Source organism: Lithobates pipiens, unplaced genomic scaffold, assembly GCF_037356315.1.
Source record: "Lithobates pipiens isolate NorthernLeopardFrog02 unplaced genomic scaffold, aLitPip1_a1.2 Scaffold_18, whole genome shotgun sequence".
Classification (NCBI taxonomy): Eukaryota; Metazoa; Chordata; class Amphibia; order Anura; family Ranidae; genus Lithobates; species Lithobates pipiens.
The window spans coordinates 59,616,888-59,637,837 of NW_027507758.1; the positions used below are offsets into that span (position 1 = coordinate 59,616,888).

The following is a 20,950-nucleotide window of genomic DNA, read 5'->3' on the forward strand; positions in this document are numbered from 1 at the left end:
AGAAGACAGCACAAGCTATGTTCAGCTAATACGTTTAAATATAAACACAAAAAGACGCTTCTAAGTGCAGTACATCAGCATTTAATGTGTAAAAAAAAAACAGTTAAAAACACTCACAAGGATCAACTGTGAAAGAGCTCATCAATTTCCAAAAGATGTCCAGCAGGGGGGTCTTCCTGGGAGGATCCTGTGTCCCAAACACTGGCCAGCATAATGGACGGTTGTGAAGAAGGAGCTATTGTGCATGCTCCGAAACATGTCACCACACCCTTGACGTCACTGGAACTTGCGGTCCACGCTGGTTCCTTTAGCACGGTGGCACCTTCATGCATTCCGGAAATTCCGCTGCACACTGCTTGTCGGTGTTTGGGACACAGGATTGTACCAGGAAGGCCGCCCTGCTGGACGTCACAGTCGATTCATATGAGCAGTTTTAACACTTTGACACATTAAATCCTGATCTACTGCACTTAGAAGCGCCTTCTTTTGTGTTTTATATTTCTACCAGAGTTTGCTTCTCCCATATGGAGTGCTGCTGAAGTGCATCTCAGGTTGTCTGTCTGTGAAATTCCTGCCCACCATTGACTCTTATTTGCATTTCACCGTGGACCAGAGAACCAGTTTGCCCAGAGCGCCCTATATATCATTTTTTGTTAAAGGAGAAGTATGGGTTTGTCTTTTACCCCATAGTTATTATTTACCTAGGTGGTCTTGCACTGAGAACCGAGCCAACGAACATCGCCGATGGCTCGGTTCTCTCAGCTCCCCGAAAGGAGAGCTGCTGACTGTGCTCTCCTGCTCTGCTCCTCCACGCTTACTGGAGTGCTGAGCTGTCGAGGGGCGGGGAGTGGCCGTCTTAGCGGCTCGCTGAGACTGCCATCATTCCAGGGACCTGGCGGATCCAGACTTCCAGAGTCAGGATGACGCAGCGCTTGGACTGCTCTTGGTGACATCAGCAGAGAGCAGACTTCAGACCACTCTCTGCTGAAAATGGGTCACAGGAGTGCAAAAGGAATTGCACTCTCATGACCCTTAGGAGAAGTCCAGCCAAATGAGCCCGGGCTGGACTTCTCCTTTAATAAGTTTAAATAGGCAATTTTGTGCCAGCATTAGTGACAGGTGCGCACACTTTCAGACGCAAATATGTATATACACGGCTATGTCATTTATGCTCAGCCTGAGCATAAATATTCGCACAGGATCACCATTCTACATACTGGCATGACCTTTCTGACAATATGTTTGATGTGTTTGTAATCAGGATAACACGTTATATGACCAAAAGATGGTGGATGCCCATGGTATAATGAGCTGGTGTGGAGGCACTTGAATGACCTGCACAGATCCTAAATTGAGACACTGAAATCAAGCCAGGTCTTCTCATCCAACATCAATACCTGACCTCACAAATGTTCCGTTGGCTGAATGGGAACAATTGCCCACAGACACACTCCAAAGTCTTGCGCAAAACCTTCCCAGAAGGGCAGATGCTGTTATAGTTGCAGAGGGATGTATTACTGCAAATTGTTTGGAATTATATGTCCAACAAGCTAATATAGGTGTGATGGCCAGGTGTCCATCAGCTTTTGCCCAAATAGTACATCTCTTAAAGAGTATTTAACTGCATTACTGCATAGAGACTTTCTCTAATAAACAATGAAGATCTATTCATAGATATACATACATTATTGAGCACGTGTTTGACCCTGGAAAAAACTGCAGCGTGTCACATACCTTAGAGGAGACTGAAATGACAAGGTTGGCCTCTCTTGTATCTCTAGCTCAGACCCCACTGGAAGTGGAGCAGAGGGCACTGAGGGACAGGAACACAAGTGCCTGCAGATGTAGATAGAGGGACATGCAGCAGGAGATGCAGTTCCAAAGGAATAGGAGGACCATCAGGTCAGGAACAGTAGCCTTGCACAGTAGTCCAGCCAAGGTTAAAGAAGCACTCCACTTGCTCTGCAAGCCCGGGACATGTGGCTGGTCAGAGCTCTCAGCAGACTTGCAGCAGGACCACTGAGTGGGGCGCAGAACTGCATCAACAGACACCCAGGCGGACACTCAAACGATTTAGGAAGCCAGGATCAGAGACAGAAGCATGGTCACAGGATTAACCAGGGTCACCAACAGGAAAGGTACTAAATTATGAGCAGAGCCGAATTCAGGAACAAGTGACAAGACAAAAGCAGGATCTGAGATCAGGTCAGGAGTAAGCCGGGTCAGCAACTAAGGGAACACACTGGAAGAATGCAGGATATCGGGAACAGCCGAAGACCAGTCAGCAGGCAGAAGCATCTTTAAAGTGGTTGTAAAGGCAGAAGCAGAAACCTTCTGTGTGCAGCAGCCCCTCTAATATTTACCTGAGCCCCATCTAGATCCAGCGATGTTGCAAGAGTGTCTCGACTGTCCAGAATTCCCCTCCTTGTTGGCTGAGACAGCAGAACGGCACCATTGGCTCCCGCTGCTGTCAGTCAGTCAGCCAGCCAAGTAAGAGAGAAAGGGGGCAGGGCCGGGCCGTGGCTCCATATCTGAATGGACACATGGAGCTGTGGCTGGGCTTGGATGCCCCCCCATAGTCAGCTGCTTGCTGTGGGGGCACTCAAGAGGAGGGAGAGGCCAGGAGCACCAAAGAGGGTCCCAAGAAGAGGAGGATCTGTGCAAAAACTACTGCACAGAGCAGGTAAGTATAATATGTTTGTTATAGTTAAAAAAATAAATGTGATGTTCGTATAACTTTAAATAGTCTGTCTGGCAACAACATACGCCGTGTGCGCATTCCTGCATGCATGCGTGTGCCTGATTGCCACTGCTGCACGCATGGGCATTTCTGCTTCCAATAATTGTACTGCTTCTTGGTATATTTAAACCTTAATAAAATCTTTTTGAAACAAACAAATAAAAAGGGATGACCTGCAAAACAGTTATTGGAACTTCATAGCCAATTAAAAAGAAGAAAATCAGAAAAATAGCTAAGCCTCATATCCAAAATCATTCTTGTCATCATTCCACAGGCACCATAGGGTTAGTCTTATCTTAATGTTCTTGCTAGTACCTGTTCCGTGTTATTATCTCCTATAGGACTGCACTGTAGTTAAAGCATAAAGATGAATTGATCAGCCTCCTCTATGTGTACACACAGGATCGCTGTTTGTCACCAAGGACGTTTCGGCTGCTTCACGCTGCTCTGGCATCTGTTTCCACGGCTCTGCTTATCCTCACCAACCTAGTGTTCCTGGGTGGAGAACGCGTTGGGAAGATCTACTGGGACAGATTGTTTGTACACGGTGAGTAAATTCTATATTTTTAACAAAGTGTTCAATGCTTTCATGCTCACCTTCCTGCTATCCACTTGCCTCCAGGAAATTAAAATATCATTTAAAACAAAGAATGACAAGGATAAGCACTTTATATTGGTGACTGAGCGCACTTCATTTTTCTTTCTAACCCATTAAATGTTCAGATACTTTGCTGGTATAATGATGGTAAAAAGCTGAGGTTGACATATGTCAGCGCTGTAGGTTTTTTTTTTCTATGCTCTTGCTTCTTTCTGAATGATTGTAAATGTTCCTTTTTTAAATACAGATCATTAAAAAAGAGATTATATATGGTTGTAACTGAATTTAGAGTACTAAAGTAGAGTTTAGGTTGATGGAAATAAAATAAAAGGAACACTGGAAAACTTAGCAAACAAATTAAAGTGTTACTAAAGTCAAAAAAAGTTTTTTTTTTTTATTATTAAAATAACAAACCTGTTATACTCACCTGTTCTGTGCATAGAGTGGCCCTGATCCTCCTCTTCTGGGGTATCCCAGCGGTGATCCTGGCTCCTCTTCTTCGTGTCCCCCCTAGAAAGCCACTTGGAGGCACACAGTGTCTGCGCGCTCCCAAGCTCCATAGTTTAACCCCACCCCCACTTCCTCCTCACTGCCTTTGATTGATAGTAGAAGGAGCCAATGGCTCCTTCTGCTGCTTGAGTGCCATGTGAAGAGTAAGCCCCTGTACACACGGTCGGAGATTCCGACAACCAAATCCGTCGGATTTTGTCCGTTGGATTTTGTCCGACGGATCTTGTCCAAAACTGTTGCATACACACGGTCGGACAAAGTTGTCGTAAAATCCGATCTTTCAGAACGGGATGACGTAATTTCGTTAAGATTGGACTACGTTCAGGCTAGTAGCCAATAGCTTTGATGTAGGAATTTGATCTGAGCATGCGTGGCACTTTGTCCCATCGTAATTCTCTACACATGATCAGAGTATGTCCGATCGGAGCAGTTTGTCGGAAATATTTCCGGCAAGTTGGAAAATTTGGTCCGACGGAAACAGTCCGATGCATACCATACACAGTCAGAATATCCGACAAAACGCTCCGATCGGACATATTCCAACCGTGTGTACAAGGGCTAAGAGAGAGGAGAATAGATGTAGCCATGAAACAGCGCTGGGTCTATTCTCCTCTCCCTTTTCCTTCACGCAGGGAAGGGGGGGGGGGCAGAGAAATAGAAAACATTTTTTTACCTAAATGCAAGGAATTAGTTAATGTAGCAAAATGTTTTTAGCTTTAGTATCACTTTAAAACTCAACTTTTTTTCTTTGTATCGACTTATACCCCACATCTTATAATTTGTGAATGCCCTTAAAATACCCTTCCTGCTTCTTACCCAGTAGTGCTCTGTGCTGGCGGAGCTGAGTAACAGACACACCCCTCTGCACACGTATCCTCATATAGACTTGCAGGGAAGGAGAGGGGATGTGTCTCAACACGGGATTGGGTCTTACTCTGGTTGCTCTGGTGCCCATTGAAGCACACTCATATTTAGACCCCCTTCAGAGCTGCTGTAACAGTTGGGTGGAGGTAAGACTATAAAAATGGAGGTGGTTAGGACAAAGGTACCTAAATACATATATATTTTTGTGGCGTTGGTTACGCTGCAGGGCTGGAACAAATTCACAAATTAAAAATCTGAACATAAAAGCAAACTAGACTTGGCTTTTAGACCGGGGCCGGCAACCCATCGATCGCAATCTACCCATCGATTACAGGCAGGTGCTGGGTAGACTATGATCTTTCCTTGCCGACCCAGCAGGGGTGTCCTTTACAGGATACAGGGCAATGTGACAGTGGGATTGGGCTGGGGGCATGGCACAAAACTGACTACAGGTGATACACAGGCACGCTGTATGTTGGCACGGCATTTTGGATCTCCTAGCGGTAATCTCAGGGATGTAAACTGACCACAACAGCATGGATCTGCTTCCACACTTGGTGTGGACAGTTTTATACACAAACCATGGGAAACTGGCAGGATCCCAAGGTGTTTAGCAGAAATCTTCAATATAAAAAAGCTAAAGACCACATTTACCAACTACTTGTGAATAACCAAATATATATGGATATTTTACATTTGAAGTAACATACACTTTAATAGCAAAATGGCAAATAATTACAGGATAAATAATATAATACAAAATATAAAAAATGTAAAAAATATAGATACATGTTCTTTTGATAAAGTTCTCTGTGCACAGCTTATATGTGAGTGTGTCTGAGACCAGCAGCACAGAGTGACTGAAATTTGAGTCTTTGTCAGTCAACTGGTAGAAGAGGTGGGTAGGGTGAAGGGATGGTCCTCTTCTGCATAGCAAAACTATACCTTTTTATTACTGGTTCTCTCATAAATTACTTTACCAGTATCTTTAGCAGCTATGATTTAAAACAAGAACTACTGATTCCAATAGGAGTAGATTTTTGATGACCCTCTAGAGCTGGGGTCAGCAACCCTTCGATCGTGATCTACCTGTCAATCGCCTGAAGCCCACAGTTAGATCACAATCAGGGCTGTGCCAAACGCTTCCCCCCGCCTCAGCCACTCTCCTTCTACTAGCCAAGCAAGGTGATAGGCAAAGCAGTGCTGAATGGAGGACTGCTCTATTTAACTTTGCAAATTAACCAGCAGGTGATTGGTTGCTGGTCCTATTACCTGCTGGTTAACATGAAAAGTTAACTCTGGCAGCTCCCGACCTCCATCCAGCACTGTGCTACCTCTCACTCAACTCTGATATAAAGCTGCTGCAAGGCAGGAGAAGGCTACATACGTGGCTGCGCGTTGTAAACACAGAGGAAACTGCTATAGAGGGTCAGAGGACACTATTGGCGGGGGGGGGGGGTGGCTGCAGGGGACACTGCTGTGGGGAGGGGGCAGAGGACACTGCTGTGGGGAGGGGGCAGAGGACACTGCTGTGGGGGGATGAGGACACTACTGTGTGTGTGTGTGTGTGTATGGGGGGGATGCAGAGGACAGTGCTATACAGGGGAGGCAGGGGACACTACTGTGGGGAGAGGTGGGGGGTGCAGAGGACACTGCTATAGGGGGTAGAGGATACTACTGTATGGGGGGGGGGCACTGTCATGGGATGAGGGCAGAGGGTACTACTGTGGGGGAGTGAAAAGGACACTACCTTGTGTGGGGAAGGGAACAGAGGATGCTACTATGAGAGGAGCTAAACCATATGAGATTTGCAATTGCAAAAAGGGGGTTGTATAATCCAAAACAAAGATTTAAAATGACCAATTCACCTTCTGTACATTATAGCACAGGCATGTGTGGTATCTACCCAATTGTTATGTTCTCATACATCAGTGTGATTGTAAGTTATGATTGCAGCTCCATCAAAGCACTAATTATGGAATATGTGCGGATTTTGGATTTGGTAGCTAAAAAAGAAATCAGACGAGGATGTGTATTTTCTTTAAACCAATCCTGGACTGTTTTACACCAATGCTAGAGTTGAATCCCCGGTGTTCCAGACTCTGTTAAAGCGGACCTTCAGTCATTTTTTTCATCTTTCTAACTATTAAATCTTCTGCCCTTGACAACTGATCACATGATGTAAACAAAAGCTCGGTAATCGTTTTTTAGCGCGAGGAGAAAAATAAAGACGATCACCAGCTTATGTGCAAGGGACATCGGTCCCAAAGAGGAAGAGGCAATTCTGCCTCATCTGTGCTACCAGTACCCACTGCCAGTGCCCAACAGTGCCACCTATCAATGCCCACCAGCGGTGCCAATCAGTGCCACCTAGCAGTGCTGCCTATCAGTGTAACCAGGCGGTGCTGATCAGTTCCCATTATTGCCACCCATCAGTGCCCATCACTGCCACCCACCTATCGGTACCCATCAGTGTCTCCTCATTAGCATACATCAATGAAGGAGAAAAATTACCAGTTTGCAAAATTTTATAACAAAATATAATTTTTTTTTTTCTATTTGTGGGGGAAAAAACGATAACAATTTTGTTTGCGTACAGTGTTGCATGACCGCGCAACTGTCATTCAAAGCCATTGAAAGCCATTGTCATTGAAAGCTGAAAATTGGTCTGGACAGGAGGGGGGTTTAAGTGCCCAGTAAGCAAGCAGTTAAGTAAAGTTTTTAGAACTGTGTGCAGTCTCTGGCTTACAGTGATTGTAAACCTTCAATTTATTTTAATAATAAGCATGTCATAATTACCAGTCCTGATTCTCCCCTTAAGGGTTCCCCCGCTGGCACTCCTGGGCATTCCTCTTCAGCGATTGGTTCAATAGGAAGCTAATTCCTATGGGGCCACTCGTGCGGACTCCATTCCAAGCTACTCTGCCTGCGTGCACATAGACAGACTTGGTTGTGCCCCTCACTCCATCATCAAAGGATTTGATTGACAGCAGCAGAATCCAATGACTGTCCCTGCTGCCTCTCTGTCCTGTGAAGAGCGCTCGGGAACAGTGCTGAATCCAGATCAGGCTTATTAAAGTATTTTGGTAGGGGAGGGCTGGGGGGATTCTGGTCACAGAAGGTTTTTCACCTTAATGCAGAGAATGTATTAGGGCAAAAAAAAAAAACCTTAAAGTGATTGTAAAGGCTAAAAAAAATAACAAACATGTCATACTTACAGTGCCTTGCGAAAGTATTCGGCCCCCTTGAACTTTTCAACCTTTTGCCACATTTCAGGCTTCAAACATAAAGATATAACATTTTAAAATTTTGTGAAGACTCACCAACAAGTGGGACACAATTGTGAAGTGGAACGAAATCTATTGGATAATTTAAACTTTTTTTAGCAAATAAAAAACTGAAAAGTGGTGCGTGCAAAATAATTCGGCCCCTTTACTTTCAGTGCAGCAAACTCACTCCAGAAGTTCAGCGAGGATCTCTGAATGATCCAATGTTGTCCTAAATGACTGATGGTGATAAATAGAATCCACCTGTGTGTAATCAAGTCTCTGTATAAATGCACCTGCTCTGTGATAGTCTCAGGGTTCTGTTGAAAGCGCAGAGAGCATCATGAAGACCAAGGAACACACCAGGCAGGTCCGTAATACTGTTGTGGAGAAGTTTAAAGCCGGATTTGGATACAAAAAGATTTCCCAAGCTTTCAACATCCCAAGGAGCACTGTGCAAGCGATCATTTTGAAATTGAAGGAGTATCAGACCACTGCAAATCTACCAAGACCTGGCCGTCCCTTTAAACTTTCAGCTCAGACAAGGAGAAGACTGATCAGAGATGCAGCCAAGAGGCCCATGATCACTCTGGATGAACTTCAGAGAACTACAGCTGAGGTGGGAGAGTCTGTCCATAGGACAACAATCAGTCATACACTGCACAAATCTGGCCTTTATGGAAGAGTGGCAAAAAGAAAGCCATTTCTCAAAGATATCCATAAAAAGTCTTGTCTAAAGTTTGCCACAAGCCACCTGGGAGACACACCAAACATGTGGAAGAAGGTGCTCTGGTCAGATAAAACCAAAATCGAACTTTTTGCCCACAATGCAAAACGATATGTTTGGCGTAAAAGCAACACAGCTCATCACCCTCAACACACCATCCCCACTGTCAAACATGGTGGCGGCAGCATCATGGTTTGGGCCTGCTTTTCTTCAGCAGGGACAGGGAAGATGGTTAAAATTGAGGGGAAGGTGGATGCAGCGAAATACAGCACCATTCTGGATGAAAACCTGTTGGAGTCTGCAAAACTGCACCTGAAACTGGGACGGAGATTTATCTTCCAACAAGACAATGATCCCAAACATACAGCAAAATCTACAAAGGAATAGTTCACAAATAAACGTATCCAGGTGTTAGAATGGGCAAGTCAAAGTCCAGACCTGAATCCAATCGAGAATCTGTGGAAAGAGCTGAAAACTGGTGTTCACAAACGCTCTCCATCCAACCTCACTGAGCTCGAGCTGTTTTGCAAGGAAGAATGGGCAAGAGTTTCAGTCTCTCGATGTGCAAAACTGATAGAGACATACCCCAAGCGACTTGCAGCTGTAATCGCAGCAAAAGGTGGCTCTACAAAGTATTAATGCAAGGGGGCCGAATAATTTTGCACGCCCCGCTTTTCATTTTTTTATTAGTTAAAAAAGTTTCAAAAATACAATAGATTTCGTTCCACTTCACAATTGTGTCCCACTTGTTGGTGATTCTTCACAAAAAATAAAAATTTTATTTCTTTATGTTTGAAGCCTGAAATGTGGCAAAAGGTTTAAAAGTTCAAGGGGCTGAATACTTTCGCAAAGGCACTGTACCTTCCATGTGCAGTGGATTTGCACAGAGCAGCCCTGATCCTCCTCTTCTCGGGTCCCTCTTTTGTGATCCTGGCTCCTTCCTCTTGTTCAGTGCCCTCACAGCCTGAGTCACAGCTCCCCGTGTCCATTCAGACATGGAGCCCTGCCCTGGCCCCGTCCCCTCTCTCCCCTGATTGGCTAGCTGGCTTTGATTAACAACAGCAGTAGCCAATGGCACCAATTCTGTGTCTCAGCCAATCAGGAAGGAGAATCTCGGATGGCTGAAAGACTCGTGGACATCGCTGGACAGAGGGACCTCATAGAATGCATTAAGATAAAAAAACCTTCTGACTTTACAACCTCTTTAAGCCTTTATAACCACTTTAAAGGACATCCTGCTTATTTGGGGTTTAATGGCACTGGGCCTGTGTCCTGTCAAAGATGCTGCAACTGGAATGTTTTTTGATGGCATTTACGATGCCCTCTTTGTTACTTCAGTGTGGCCTCCCACAGTGGACATCTCTACCTTGCAGACAGAAGATTAAAACTGATCGATTTGTGTCTGACTTGCACATTTTGAAGGAATAAGGATGACACTGCATTTAGCACAACTTCTCCATTCCCCTCATTCAGTTTAGAGTCATAAGACCACATATATTGTCATACAGTCTAGTCATGAAGCTCCATGATTTCAGGCATATTATGCCTATTGACCCTTGAATTGATTGTTGGATGAAACCATCACAACACCCTCACAGAAAAAAATCAGCATCTCGTGTAACACATATATCATGTATACAACAATATGAGAACGCATACAGTGGTGTGAAAAAGTGTTTGCCCCCTTCCTCATTTCCTGTTCCTTTGCATGTTTGTCACACTTAAGTGTTTCGGAACATCAAACCAATTTAAACAATAGTCAAGGACAACACAAGTAAACACAAAATGCAATTTGTAAATGAAGGTGTTTATTATTAAAGGTGAGAAAAAATCCAAACCATCATGGCCCTGTGTGAAAAAGTGATTGCCCCCTAAACCTAATAACTGGTTGGGCCACCCTTAGCAGCAACAACTGCAACCAAGCGTTTGTGATAACGTGCAATGAGGCTTTTACAGCGTCCTGGAGGAATTTTGCCCCCACTCATCTTTGCAGAATTGTCCTAATTCAGTTACATTAGAGGGTTTTCGAGCATGAACGGCCTTTTTAACCACTTGCCGACCGCCGCACGACGATATACGTCGGCAGAATGGCACGGGCAGGCATATGGGCGTATATATAAGTCCCTGCCTGCCCGCGGGTGGGGGGCCCGATCGGGCCCCCCCCCGGTGCCTGCGGCGGTCGGCATTCCTTCGAGAGCGATCCGGGATGAGGGGGCGGCCATTCATTCATGGCCACCCCCTCGCGATCGCTCTCGACGAATGGAAATCCTCCGTGACATCACTTCCTCTCCTGTAATGTAAACACAGGAGAGGAAGTGATGTATTCTCTCCTCCGTGTCGGTATTTTTCGTTCCGGCACCGAGGAGAGAGGTTCGGTGAGTTGCACCAACACACCACACATACAGTAGAACATGCCAGGCACACTCACACCCCCCCTTTACCCCCCGATCACCCCCCCAATTACCCCTGCCCCCCCCAGTCACAGTGACACCAATTGCTTTTTTTTTTGCATTGGTGTCATTTGTGACTGTAATAACTGTTAGGGCAGTTAGGGTTAGCCCCCTTTAGTTCTAAGGTACCCCCCTAACCCCCCCAATAAAGGTTTAACCCCGTGATCACCCCCCGTCGCCAGTGTCACTAAGGCTGGGTTCACATTGCAGCGGTTTGAGAACGGATGTGATTCGCACCGCACTGCAGTGCAAATCACATCCGATCTCTGTGCGATTCGAGTTCAGCCATACAGATAGTATGGCTGAATTCGTGTCGCACCCGCCGCAAACTCGCACGGGACCCTTTTTTTGGTCCGCAGCAGAATCGCATCGCATGGGTGTTCACACCATGCGATCCGAGTTTGCAGCTCGCACTGCGATATGCGAACTGATCTGGGGGTGTCATTAACATTTCACTGACACTCCCAGCAGTTCGCATAGGGCAGTGTGAACTGCCGCCGGGAGGCATGTGATGCGGGAACCCGCCGCGCATTCGTGGCGTTCCCACATCGCTCCAGTGTGAACCCAGCCTAATAAGCGATCGTTTTTCTGATCACTGTATTAGTGTCACAGGTGACGCTAGTTAGGCAGGTAGGTATTTAGGTTCGCCGCAGCTTTTTATAGCGCCAGGGACCCCCATATACTACCGCATAAAGCCCCCTGATTGCCCCCTAGTTAACCCTTTCACCAGTGATCACCATATAACTGTTACAGGTGACGCTGGTTGGTTAGTTATTTTTTTATAGTTTCAGGGCACCCGCCATTTATTACCTAGTCTCACTAGTGTACCCCTAAATTTAGGGGTGTCTACTTTCCAAAATGGGGTCATTTGGGGGGGGTTTGTGCCATCTTGGCATTTTATGGCCTTCAAAACTGTAACGCCCTTAGAAAGCCTGAAGGCGGTGCTTGGTTTTCGGGGCCCCGTACGCGGCTAGGCTCCAAAAAAGTCCCACATATGTGGTATCCCCGTACTCAAGAGAAGCAGCAGAATTTATTTTGGGGTGTCATTTCACATATGCCCATGGCATGCGTGAGCAATATATCATTTAGTGACAACTTTGTGAAAAAAAAAAAAAGTTTGTAATTTTCCCGCAACTTGTGGCAAAATATAAAATATTCCATGGACTCAACATGCCTCTCAGAAAATAGCTTGGGGTGTCTACTTTCTAAAATGGGGTCATTTGTGGGGGTTTTGTGCCATCTTGGCATTTTATGGCCTTCAAAACTGTAATAGGTAGTGAGGAGTGAAGTCAAATATTTACGCCCTTAGAAAACCTGAAGGCGGTTCTTGGTTTTCGGGGCCCCGTACGCGGCTAGGCTCCCAAAAAATCCCACACGTGTGGTATCCCCGTACTCAGGAGAAGCAGCAGAATTTATTTTGGGGTGTCATTTCACATATGCCCATAGCATGTGTGAGCAATATATCATTTAGTGACAACTTTGTGTAAAAAAAAAAAAAAAATTATTTTTTTGTCATTATTCAATCGCTTGAGGCAAAAAAATAAAATATTCGATGGGCTCAACATGCCACTTATCAATTTCCTTAGGGGGTCTACTTTCCAAAATGGGGTCATTTGGGGGGGTTTTGTACTGCCCTGCCATTTTAGCACCTCAAGAACTGAGATAGGCAGTCGTAAACTAAAAGCTGCGTAAATTCCAGAAAACGTACCTTAGTTTGTAGATGTGACAACTTTTGCGCAAACCAATAAATATACAGTTATTGACTTTTTTTTTACCAAAGACATGTGGCTGAATACATTTTGGCCTAAATGTATGACTAAAATTGAATTTATTGGATTTTTCTAATAACAAAAAGTAGAAAATATCATTCTTTTTCAAAATTTGCGGTCTTTTTCCATTTATATCGCAAAAAATAAAAATCGCAGAGGCAATCAAATACCATCAAAAGAAAGCTCTATTTGTGGGAAGAAAAGGACGTAAATTTTGTTTGGGTACAATATTGCATGACCGCGCAATTACCAGTTAAAGCAGCGCAGTGCCAAATTGTAAAAAGACCTCTGGTCATTTACCAGCAAAATGGTCTGGTCTGAAAGTGGTTAAGGTCATACCACAACATCTCAATAGGATTCAGGTCAGGACTTTGGCTAGGCCACTCCAAAGTCTTCATTTTGTTTTTCTTCAGCCATTCGGTGGTGGACTTGCTGGTGTGTTTAGGATCATTGTCCTGCTGCAGAACCCAAGTTCGTTTCAGCTTGAGTACACGAACAGATGGTCGGACATTCTCCTTCAGGATCTCTTGGTAGACAGCAGAATTCATAGTTTCTTTTATCACGGCAAGTCTTCCAGGTCCTGAAGAAGCAAAACAGCCCCAGACCATCACACTACCACCACCATATTTTACTGTTGGTATAATGTTCTTTTTATGAAATGCAGTGTTCCTTCTACGCCAGATATACTTGGACACACACCTTCCAAAGAGTTCCACTTTTGTCTCAGAATGTTGTCCCAAAAGTCTTGGGGATCATCAAGATGTGTTGTGGAGAAATTGAGACGAGCTTTGATGTTCTTTTTGCTCAGCAGTGGTTTTCTCCTTGGAACTCTGCCATGCAGGCCATTTTTGCCCAGTCTTTTCCTGACGGTGGAGGCATGAACGCTGACCTTAACTGAGGCAAGTGAGGCCTGCAGTTCCTTGGACGTTGTTGTGGGGTCTTTTGTGACCTCTTGGATGAGTCGTCGCTGCGCTCTTGGGGTAATTTTGGGCGGCCCGCCACTCCTGGGAAGGTTCACCACTGTTCCATGTCTTCGCCATTTGTGGATAATGGCTCTCACTGTGGTTTCGCTGGATTCCCAAAGCTTTGGAAATGGCTTTATAACCCTTTCCAGACTGATAGATCTCAATTACTTTCTTTCTCAATTGTTCCTGAATTTCTTTGGGTCTCGGCATGATGTGTAGCTTTTAAGGATCTTCTGGTGGACCTTACTGTGTCAAGCAGCTCCTATTTAAGTGATGCCTTGATTGTGAACAGGTGTGGCAATAATCAGGCCTGGGTGTGGCTATAGAAATTGAACTCAGGTGTGGACAACCACAGTTATAGTATATTTTAACAAGGGGGGCAATCACTTTTTCACACAGGGCCATGATGGTTTGGATTTTTTTTCACCTTTAATAATAAACACCTTCATTTACAAATTGCATTTTGTGTTTACTTGTGTTGTCCTTGACTATTGTTTAAATTGGTTTGATGTTCCGAAACACTTAAGTGTGACAAACATGCAAAGGAACAGGAAATGAGGAAGGGGGCAAACACTTTTTCACACCACTGTATAACACCCTAACCTCTAAAGCGATTAAAAATACCATGTTACTCTTGTGAGAGCCCTCAGTTGAGATTAGTATATAAACCAATACTCTTTTTACAGTGCCTCAGGTAAGGGGCTGTACGTCTAACAGCATTGTGCAAATAGTAATGGTTAACCACTTCAGCCAATTTACCCCCTTCCTGACCATAGCACTTTTTGCGATTCCGCATTGCGTCGCTTTAACTGACAATTGCGCGGTCATGCGGCGCTGTACCTAAACAAAATTAATGTTTTTTCCCCCATAAATATATATTTTTTTTGGTGGTATTTGATCGCCTCTGCGGTTTTTCTTTTTTGCGCTATAAACAATAAAAGAGCGTAAATTAAAAAAACACATTATTTTTTACTTTTTGCTATAATAAATATCCCCCAAAAATATATATAAAAAACAATGTTTTTCCCTCAGTTTAGGCCGATTTGTATTCTTCTACATATTTTTGGTAAAAAAAATTGCAATAAGCATATATTGATTGGTTTGCGCAAAAGTTATAGCGTGTACAAAATAGGGGATAGATTTATAGCATTTTTATTTATTTATTTACTAGTAATGGTGGCAAGCTTTATCATGACTGCGATACTATGGTGGACACATCGGACAATTTTGACACATTTTCGGAACCATTGGCATTGATACAGCGATCAGTGTGATTAAAAATGCATTGATTAATTAAAAATGTCACTGGCAGTGAAGGGTTATCACTAGGGGTTAACTGTGTAACCTGGGAGGTGATTCTAACTGAAGGGGGAGGGACTAACTACAGGAAGTGACAGATCGTGGTTCTTAGCTAATAGGAACACACAATCTGTCACTCCTGTCAGAACAGGGGCATGTGTGTTTCCAGCTCACGATCACTCGTCGACCGTCGGCCACGAGCATCGGCACCCCCGCTGTTCAGCTCGCGCGCGCCTGCTTTCCAGGCCCCGCAAGATCACATACAATAACATGATTTCTCACGGGGGGCCAACCTGCTGCAGTGAAACTGCGGCGGCTGGTCCGGAAGCGGTTAACATTGTTGTAATTGCCAACCTTTTATTAGCTACTACAGATGACCTAAAGTGGTTGTAAACCTCTGAAATTAAAAATTAACAAAGCATATTCCTCTATAGTGTGTACTTGTCTCAGTCCAAAGCAGCTAGTGTGATATCTGGTGAGTCACTTCTGATCATTTATGCTGACACGAGCAAACCCAGGAGATGGCCCCGCCTCAGTCTAGCCCATATCAGATGATTGTCAGCCTCAGCTGTGCATGTTTTCGTAGAAGACTGTGTAGAAGGGGGATGTCCATTCTTTCCATTCAGGTCTCAGATTACACTCAGCCCCCTGCACTACGCTGTGTAGTGTATAACATCAGATCCCCACCCACTACCATCTGAAGCTCAGAAACGATGTGAAAAAGGTGGACAGAAACACCCCTTCAGCCTGCGCACCCTGGATCACCTCAAATACCGTGTTATAAATAAATCTGTGATATAGCAGCTCGTAATAAAGCACAGTGGCATAAGTGATAAAAAGGAAACAACTAAGGCCGCGTACACACGCGCGGACTGTTGGCCCAACCTTGTCCGCTGAACAGTGTTTGGGCGGACAGTCCGCTCGTGTGTGGGCTTTCAGCGGACAGTTTCAGCGGACAGTTGGACGGACAAGGTTTTACGGAAATTCCGAAAAACTGTCCGCTGAAACCTTGTTTCAACAAACAGTCCGCCCGTGTGTAGGCTTGTTCGTCAAACTAAGTTCCGCGCATGCTCAGAAAGGATTTTCAAGCCGAAAGTTATAATGCAGTGTATAGGACGTCGTATTTTGCGTCCCGTCGTACGTGCCGTTCACGTCATCGCGCACGGTTTCAGCAAACTGTTCGTTCGTCGTGTGTGGCCATGTCCGTCCATGCTAAGTTTGAGCGGACTGTTCGCTCAAACTGTTGGACGGACAAAGTTGGGCCAACAGTCCGCGCATGTGTACGCGGCCTAAGGTTTCATACCACGCTCAATACAAACATCAAATGCAAATGATTTAAATAAACAATAAAATAATATTAGAAAATTAGTAAATGTACAAATTGTGTCCATACACCGCCACCAAAATAGGTCCAAACAAGTGATGGTGATATCTTCTTAACAATTAATCCAACAAGTGTGTAATCATGATTGTCTTCTTCCACCAAAGGTATATGACACCCATGACAGGTAGTCAGAACCAGCATGTCAGGCAGAAATCTCCAGGGTACCGGTTCACGAAGTAGCACACCTGCCAGGTAGTAGTATGGTAAACCGTAGGTTCAAAAAGGAACTCATAGTGTAGAAAGTTGTTAAAATGTAAAACGGCTAAAATTGCACATACGGCAAAGTAGATCAAGATACACTCATAGAAAAAGCAGGGACGCCAATCATGTTCCACCTGAGCTCCAAGGAATGGCGGAAGTGACACGTATTACCTGAACTGCCCCGTTTTGTGAGCAGGAGCAGCCATCTCAGTCTCTCTGCGGCTCGCTGAGACAGGCATCAGTCCAAGCACCTGGCGGATCCAGACTTCATTGTCATGATCACATGGTGTCTGGACTGATTCCAGTGACGTTAGCAGAGAGCGGACTTCAGACCACTCTCTTCTGAAAACGGGTCACAGGAGTGCAAAACCCCAGATGTGGTTTGGGTTGGGCGGCGCAGTGGTGTAGTGGTTAGCACTCTCGCAGTAAAAAGGGTCGCTGGTTTGAATCCCAACCATGACACTACTTGCCTGGAGTTTGCATGTTCCCCATGTGCTTGTGTGGGTTTCCTCCGGGTACTCTGGTTTCCTCATGCACTCCAAAGACATGCAGGTAGGTTAATTGGCTTCTGCCCAAAATTGGCCCTAGTATAAGAATGGGGACCTTGGATTGTGGGCTCCTTGAGGGTAGGGACTGATATGAGTGTGCAATCTACAGAGACACTCACTCAAGTTGAACTGGATGGACTGGTGTCTTTATTCAACCATACTAATTATGTAACTATGTGCCCCCCCCCCTTCCCCGTTTTGTACCAATTTTAATACCTCCCCACAACCATTGACTTACAATGAACTGCAATTCTAGGGTGAATGGGTGGGTAAATGTTCACAAGTACAACCCTAACGCTGGATTCACACCTATGCATTTTTACTGCTTTTTGCAGATTTGCACAACAGAACCTGTTCCATAGGAAACCATGGTGAATGGACAATAGAACAAATCTGCAAAATGCAAAAAGCACTAAAAATGCATAGGTGGGAATCCAGCCTTACAGCTCCACCTTACCTATCTGACCCTCAACCACCAGTCCAGTAAGATCTACGTCCCTTCCACATTGAACTCACATTTTTAACCCTTTTCTGATTTGTTCTTCCTCTCAGGCAGGGAATATATGGTTTGAATCTTGGCTGGTTCAGCTGGAATCCTGTATGAGTAAGCCGAATGTACCAAGATTGATTTATCAACTTGGGTACAACCACCATGCCAGGTTTGTCCTACATTTATGGCTAGCGGTTACTATAGCTACTGGCAATATTCACTGTCTTCTACTGGCGGGGACAGCTTCCCTGCCCTCTTCCGCCCCCAGCCGGGAGAAGACAATGGCCCAGCAGGAGGGATCCGCATCAGCCAGCTGGCCTGCCTTAGTCATGCTGATCCTCCGTCCATTTAGTCTTCTCTGGGTCTCACTTTAGCATGTCTGTAGCCTCCAGACAGCTTCCTGTAGCATGTATACAGTCTTCTGTAGCATTACACTTACTCAGTTTTTTGTGTGGCCCTTTGATGGTGTCAAGAGCCGCACCTAAAGCCCACTATATCAAGTAAGTTGATCACCACTGGTCTAATATGTTATATAATGTAGAAAATTCATGCCAAATGTGAACACATTCCAGAAGCTGAATATAACACTGTTGCTAAATACTTAGTTATCTGTATCCATATTAACCAATAAATTACTGCAGAGTACTTTGTAAATGACTTTTGCTACTTGGTTTAAAGTAAACCTTACCCAACAGAAATATGGTGGCTGCAACTGCTGACCTTCTTCTGGAGATGCTAGTTAAAGTGCTTGTAAACCCTCTGGGACCACTTTAACCTACTGGTAAGCCTATATTAAGGCTTGTCTGTAGGTGCAAGAAATATCTCCTTAATCTACACCATTAAGGAGATATTTTACAAAAACCCGACACCGATGTCTATGGCGCATGCGTGCCGTAGACACTGGCGCAAGCGCACTGAGCATGCCGTTAGTGAAGGCTAACACTGACGGCTCCCGCACACATTCACCGTAGTGACGTCATATCCAGCAAGGAAGATGGACGCTTCGTGGAAGAGGGGACAGTGGTGACATCACTGGCTCCTGTGTCAGGTAAGTCACACGTAATGGGCTACTATGCGATGCATAGCAGCCCGTTATGCTTTACCTTTGCAGGGAAACAAAGAGGAAGTAAACCCATCAGGGTTTGCTTCCTCTTTAACTGGCTGTTATGCCAATGCTCTGGCTTTAATATTTTCTGAGTCACTGGCTTAGAACGAGCTTGTCAGTAAGCTCTTGCTTAGAGAGGGTCAACATGACAACCAAGAAAAATAGCATTTGGAGAATGGAAAGTCAGCAGCGGCGAAGCCTCCATGTGTATCTGAAATGTTTCCTTTAAAATTATCAATTTGTGACCAGTAAAAATCAAATGGCTTTATGACATATGATCAATAATAAACTTTTATAGAAATATAAATGACAGGTACTCACAGCTAATCTTGATAGCAATGCTTTCCACTTAAGAACCATCCAAAGATAAGAAATAAAAGGCTGTAAGAGAGAGCTCCCTTGTTGTTGTCCCTCTCCCCTGCATACCATGTAGGAAATGGCACAGTGGCATTAGGTGGGGCAGTAGCCATTTGTTTGTACTGTTGGAATACTGGTGAGGGGACACACTGGACATCTTTGCTGCCATTGTGATATATTCTGGGTGTACAGTACGTCCCTGTGCCTTTACGGAGGTGTGGGCTCCCTCCAGGCTCACCTGCCCTCTACCTATCCATTATTATGCATGTGCTTCTACTACCCTGTTTCCCCTAAAATAAGACCTAGCGTGAGTGTCGGTGATGGCTGCAATATAAGCCCTACCCCCCAAATAAGCCCCACCCTCTTTCCCCGAAAATAAGCCCTACCCTGAGAATAAGACATAGAAGGACTTTAACTAGGGCTTATTTGGGGGGTAGGGCTTATATTGCAGCCATCGTCGACAATCACGCTAGGTCTTATTTTAGGGGAAACAGGGTATGGACGATGTCAAAATTTAGAGTTAGAATTACAGATAATACTGGGGTGCCATGAAGAGGCTCTGCAGCTTATGCATGTATTTGCAAATGTGTGCCAACTAGTTATCTAGTTAGAATTCAAGTTAACACATTTCAAGGGCCTTTGATCTGTCCTTGAAACGTATCAACTAGGATACACATTGGGAACAGATAACAGGGGCATTTACTAACATTTGAGTTTATTCTGGATAATTGTTAGGTGACGAGTATTTCTATCAAGATCACCTGTGAGTACCTGTCATTTGTAATAAGGTTTTATTGATGATACCTTCTAATGCTTGCATAACAATTCCCCATCTGAAAGAGAAGACTGCAAAGCTGTGAATACATTCTATTTTAACAACACAAAGAACTTTGGCATTGATTTAACCACTTCCCGACCGCCGCACGACGATGTACATTGGCAGAATGGCACAGGCAGGCAAATTGGCATACAGGTACGTCCATTTGAAATTGCCGCCGTGCCATTGCGTGCGCGCCACCGGTCGGGACCCCCGTGGACTCGATCGCCTCGGGGATACCCGCGATCGTCTCACAGGGAAGCTGAACAGGGAGATGCGGAAGCAACATGTGACACTGATCTCTGCTCCCTCTGATTAGAGCAGAGATCTGTGTTCACTAACACACAGCCCAGCCCCCCACAGTTAGTAACACGCCCCTAGGACACACTTAACTCCTACACTGCCACCCTGGGTAACCCCTTCACTGCCAGTGTAATTTACACAGGAATCAGTGCATTTGTATAGCACTGATTGCTGTATAAATGACAATGGTCCCAAAAATGTGTCAGAAATGTCCAATGTGTCCGCCATAATGTCGCAGTCGCAATAAAAATTGCTGATCGCCGCCATTACTAGTAAAAAAAAAAAATTATTAATAAAAATGCCATAAAACTATCCCCTATTTTGTAAACGCTATAAATTTTGCGCAAACCAATCAATAATCACTTATTGCGATTTTTCTTTTACCAAAAATATGTAGAAGAATACGTATCGGCCTAAACTGAGGAAAAAAATGTTTTTTTATATATTTTTGGGGGATATTTATTATACCAAAAAGTAAAAAATAATGCCCTTTTTTCAAAATTGTCCCTATTTTTTGTTTATAGATAAAAAATAAAAACCGCAGAGGTAATCAAATA

At 44.5% G+C, this 20,950-nt stretch overlaps 1 protein-coding gene across 1 annotated transcript in view; it reads left to right on the top strand.

Moving 5' to 3' along the window:
- The window catches only part of HHAT (hedgehog acyltransferase), a 568,477-nt gene that overhangs the window by 367,576 nt on the left and 179,951 nt on the right, over positions 1 to 20,950 (top strand). Inside the window, exon 11 of the mRNA XM_077485722.1 lies at positions 3,143 to 3,287. Within this exon, the coding sequence (XP_077341848.1) occupies positions 3,143 to 3,287 (145 nt within the window). The remainder of the gene's footprint in view (positions 1 to 3,142; positions 3,288 to 20,950) is intronic.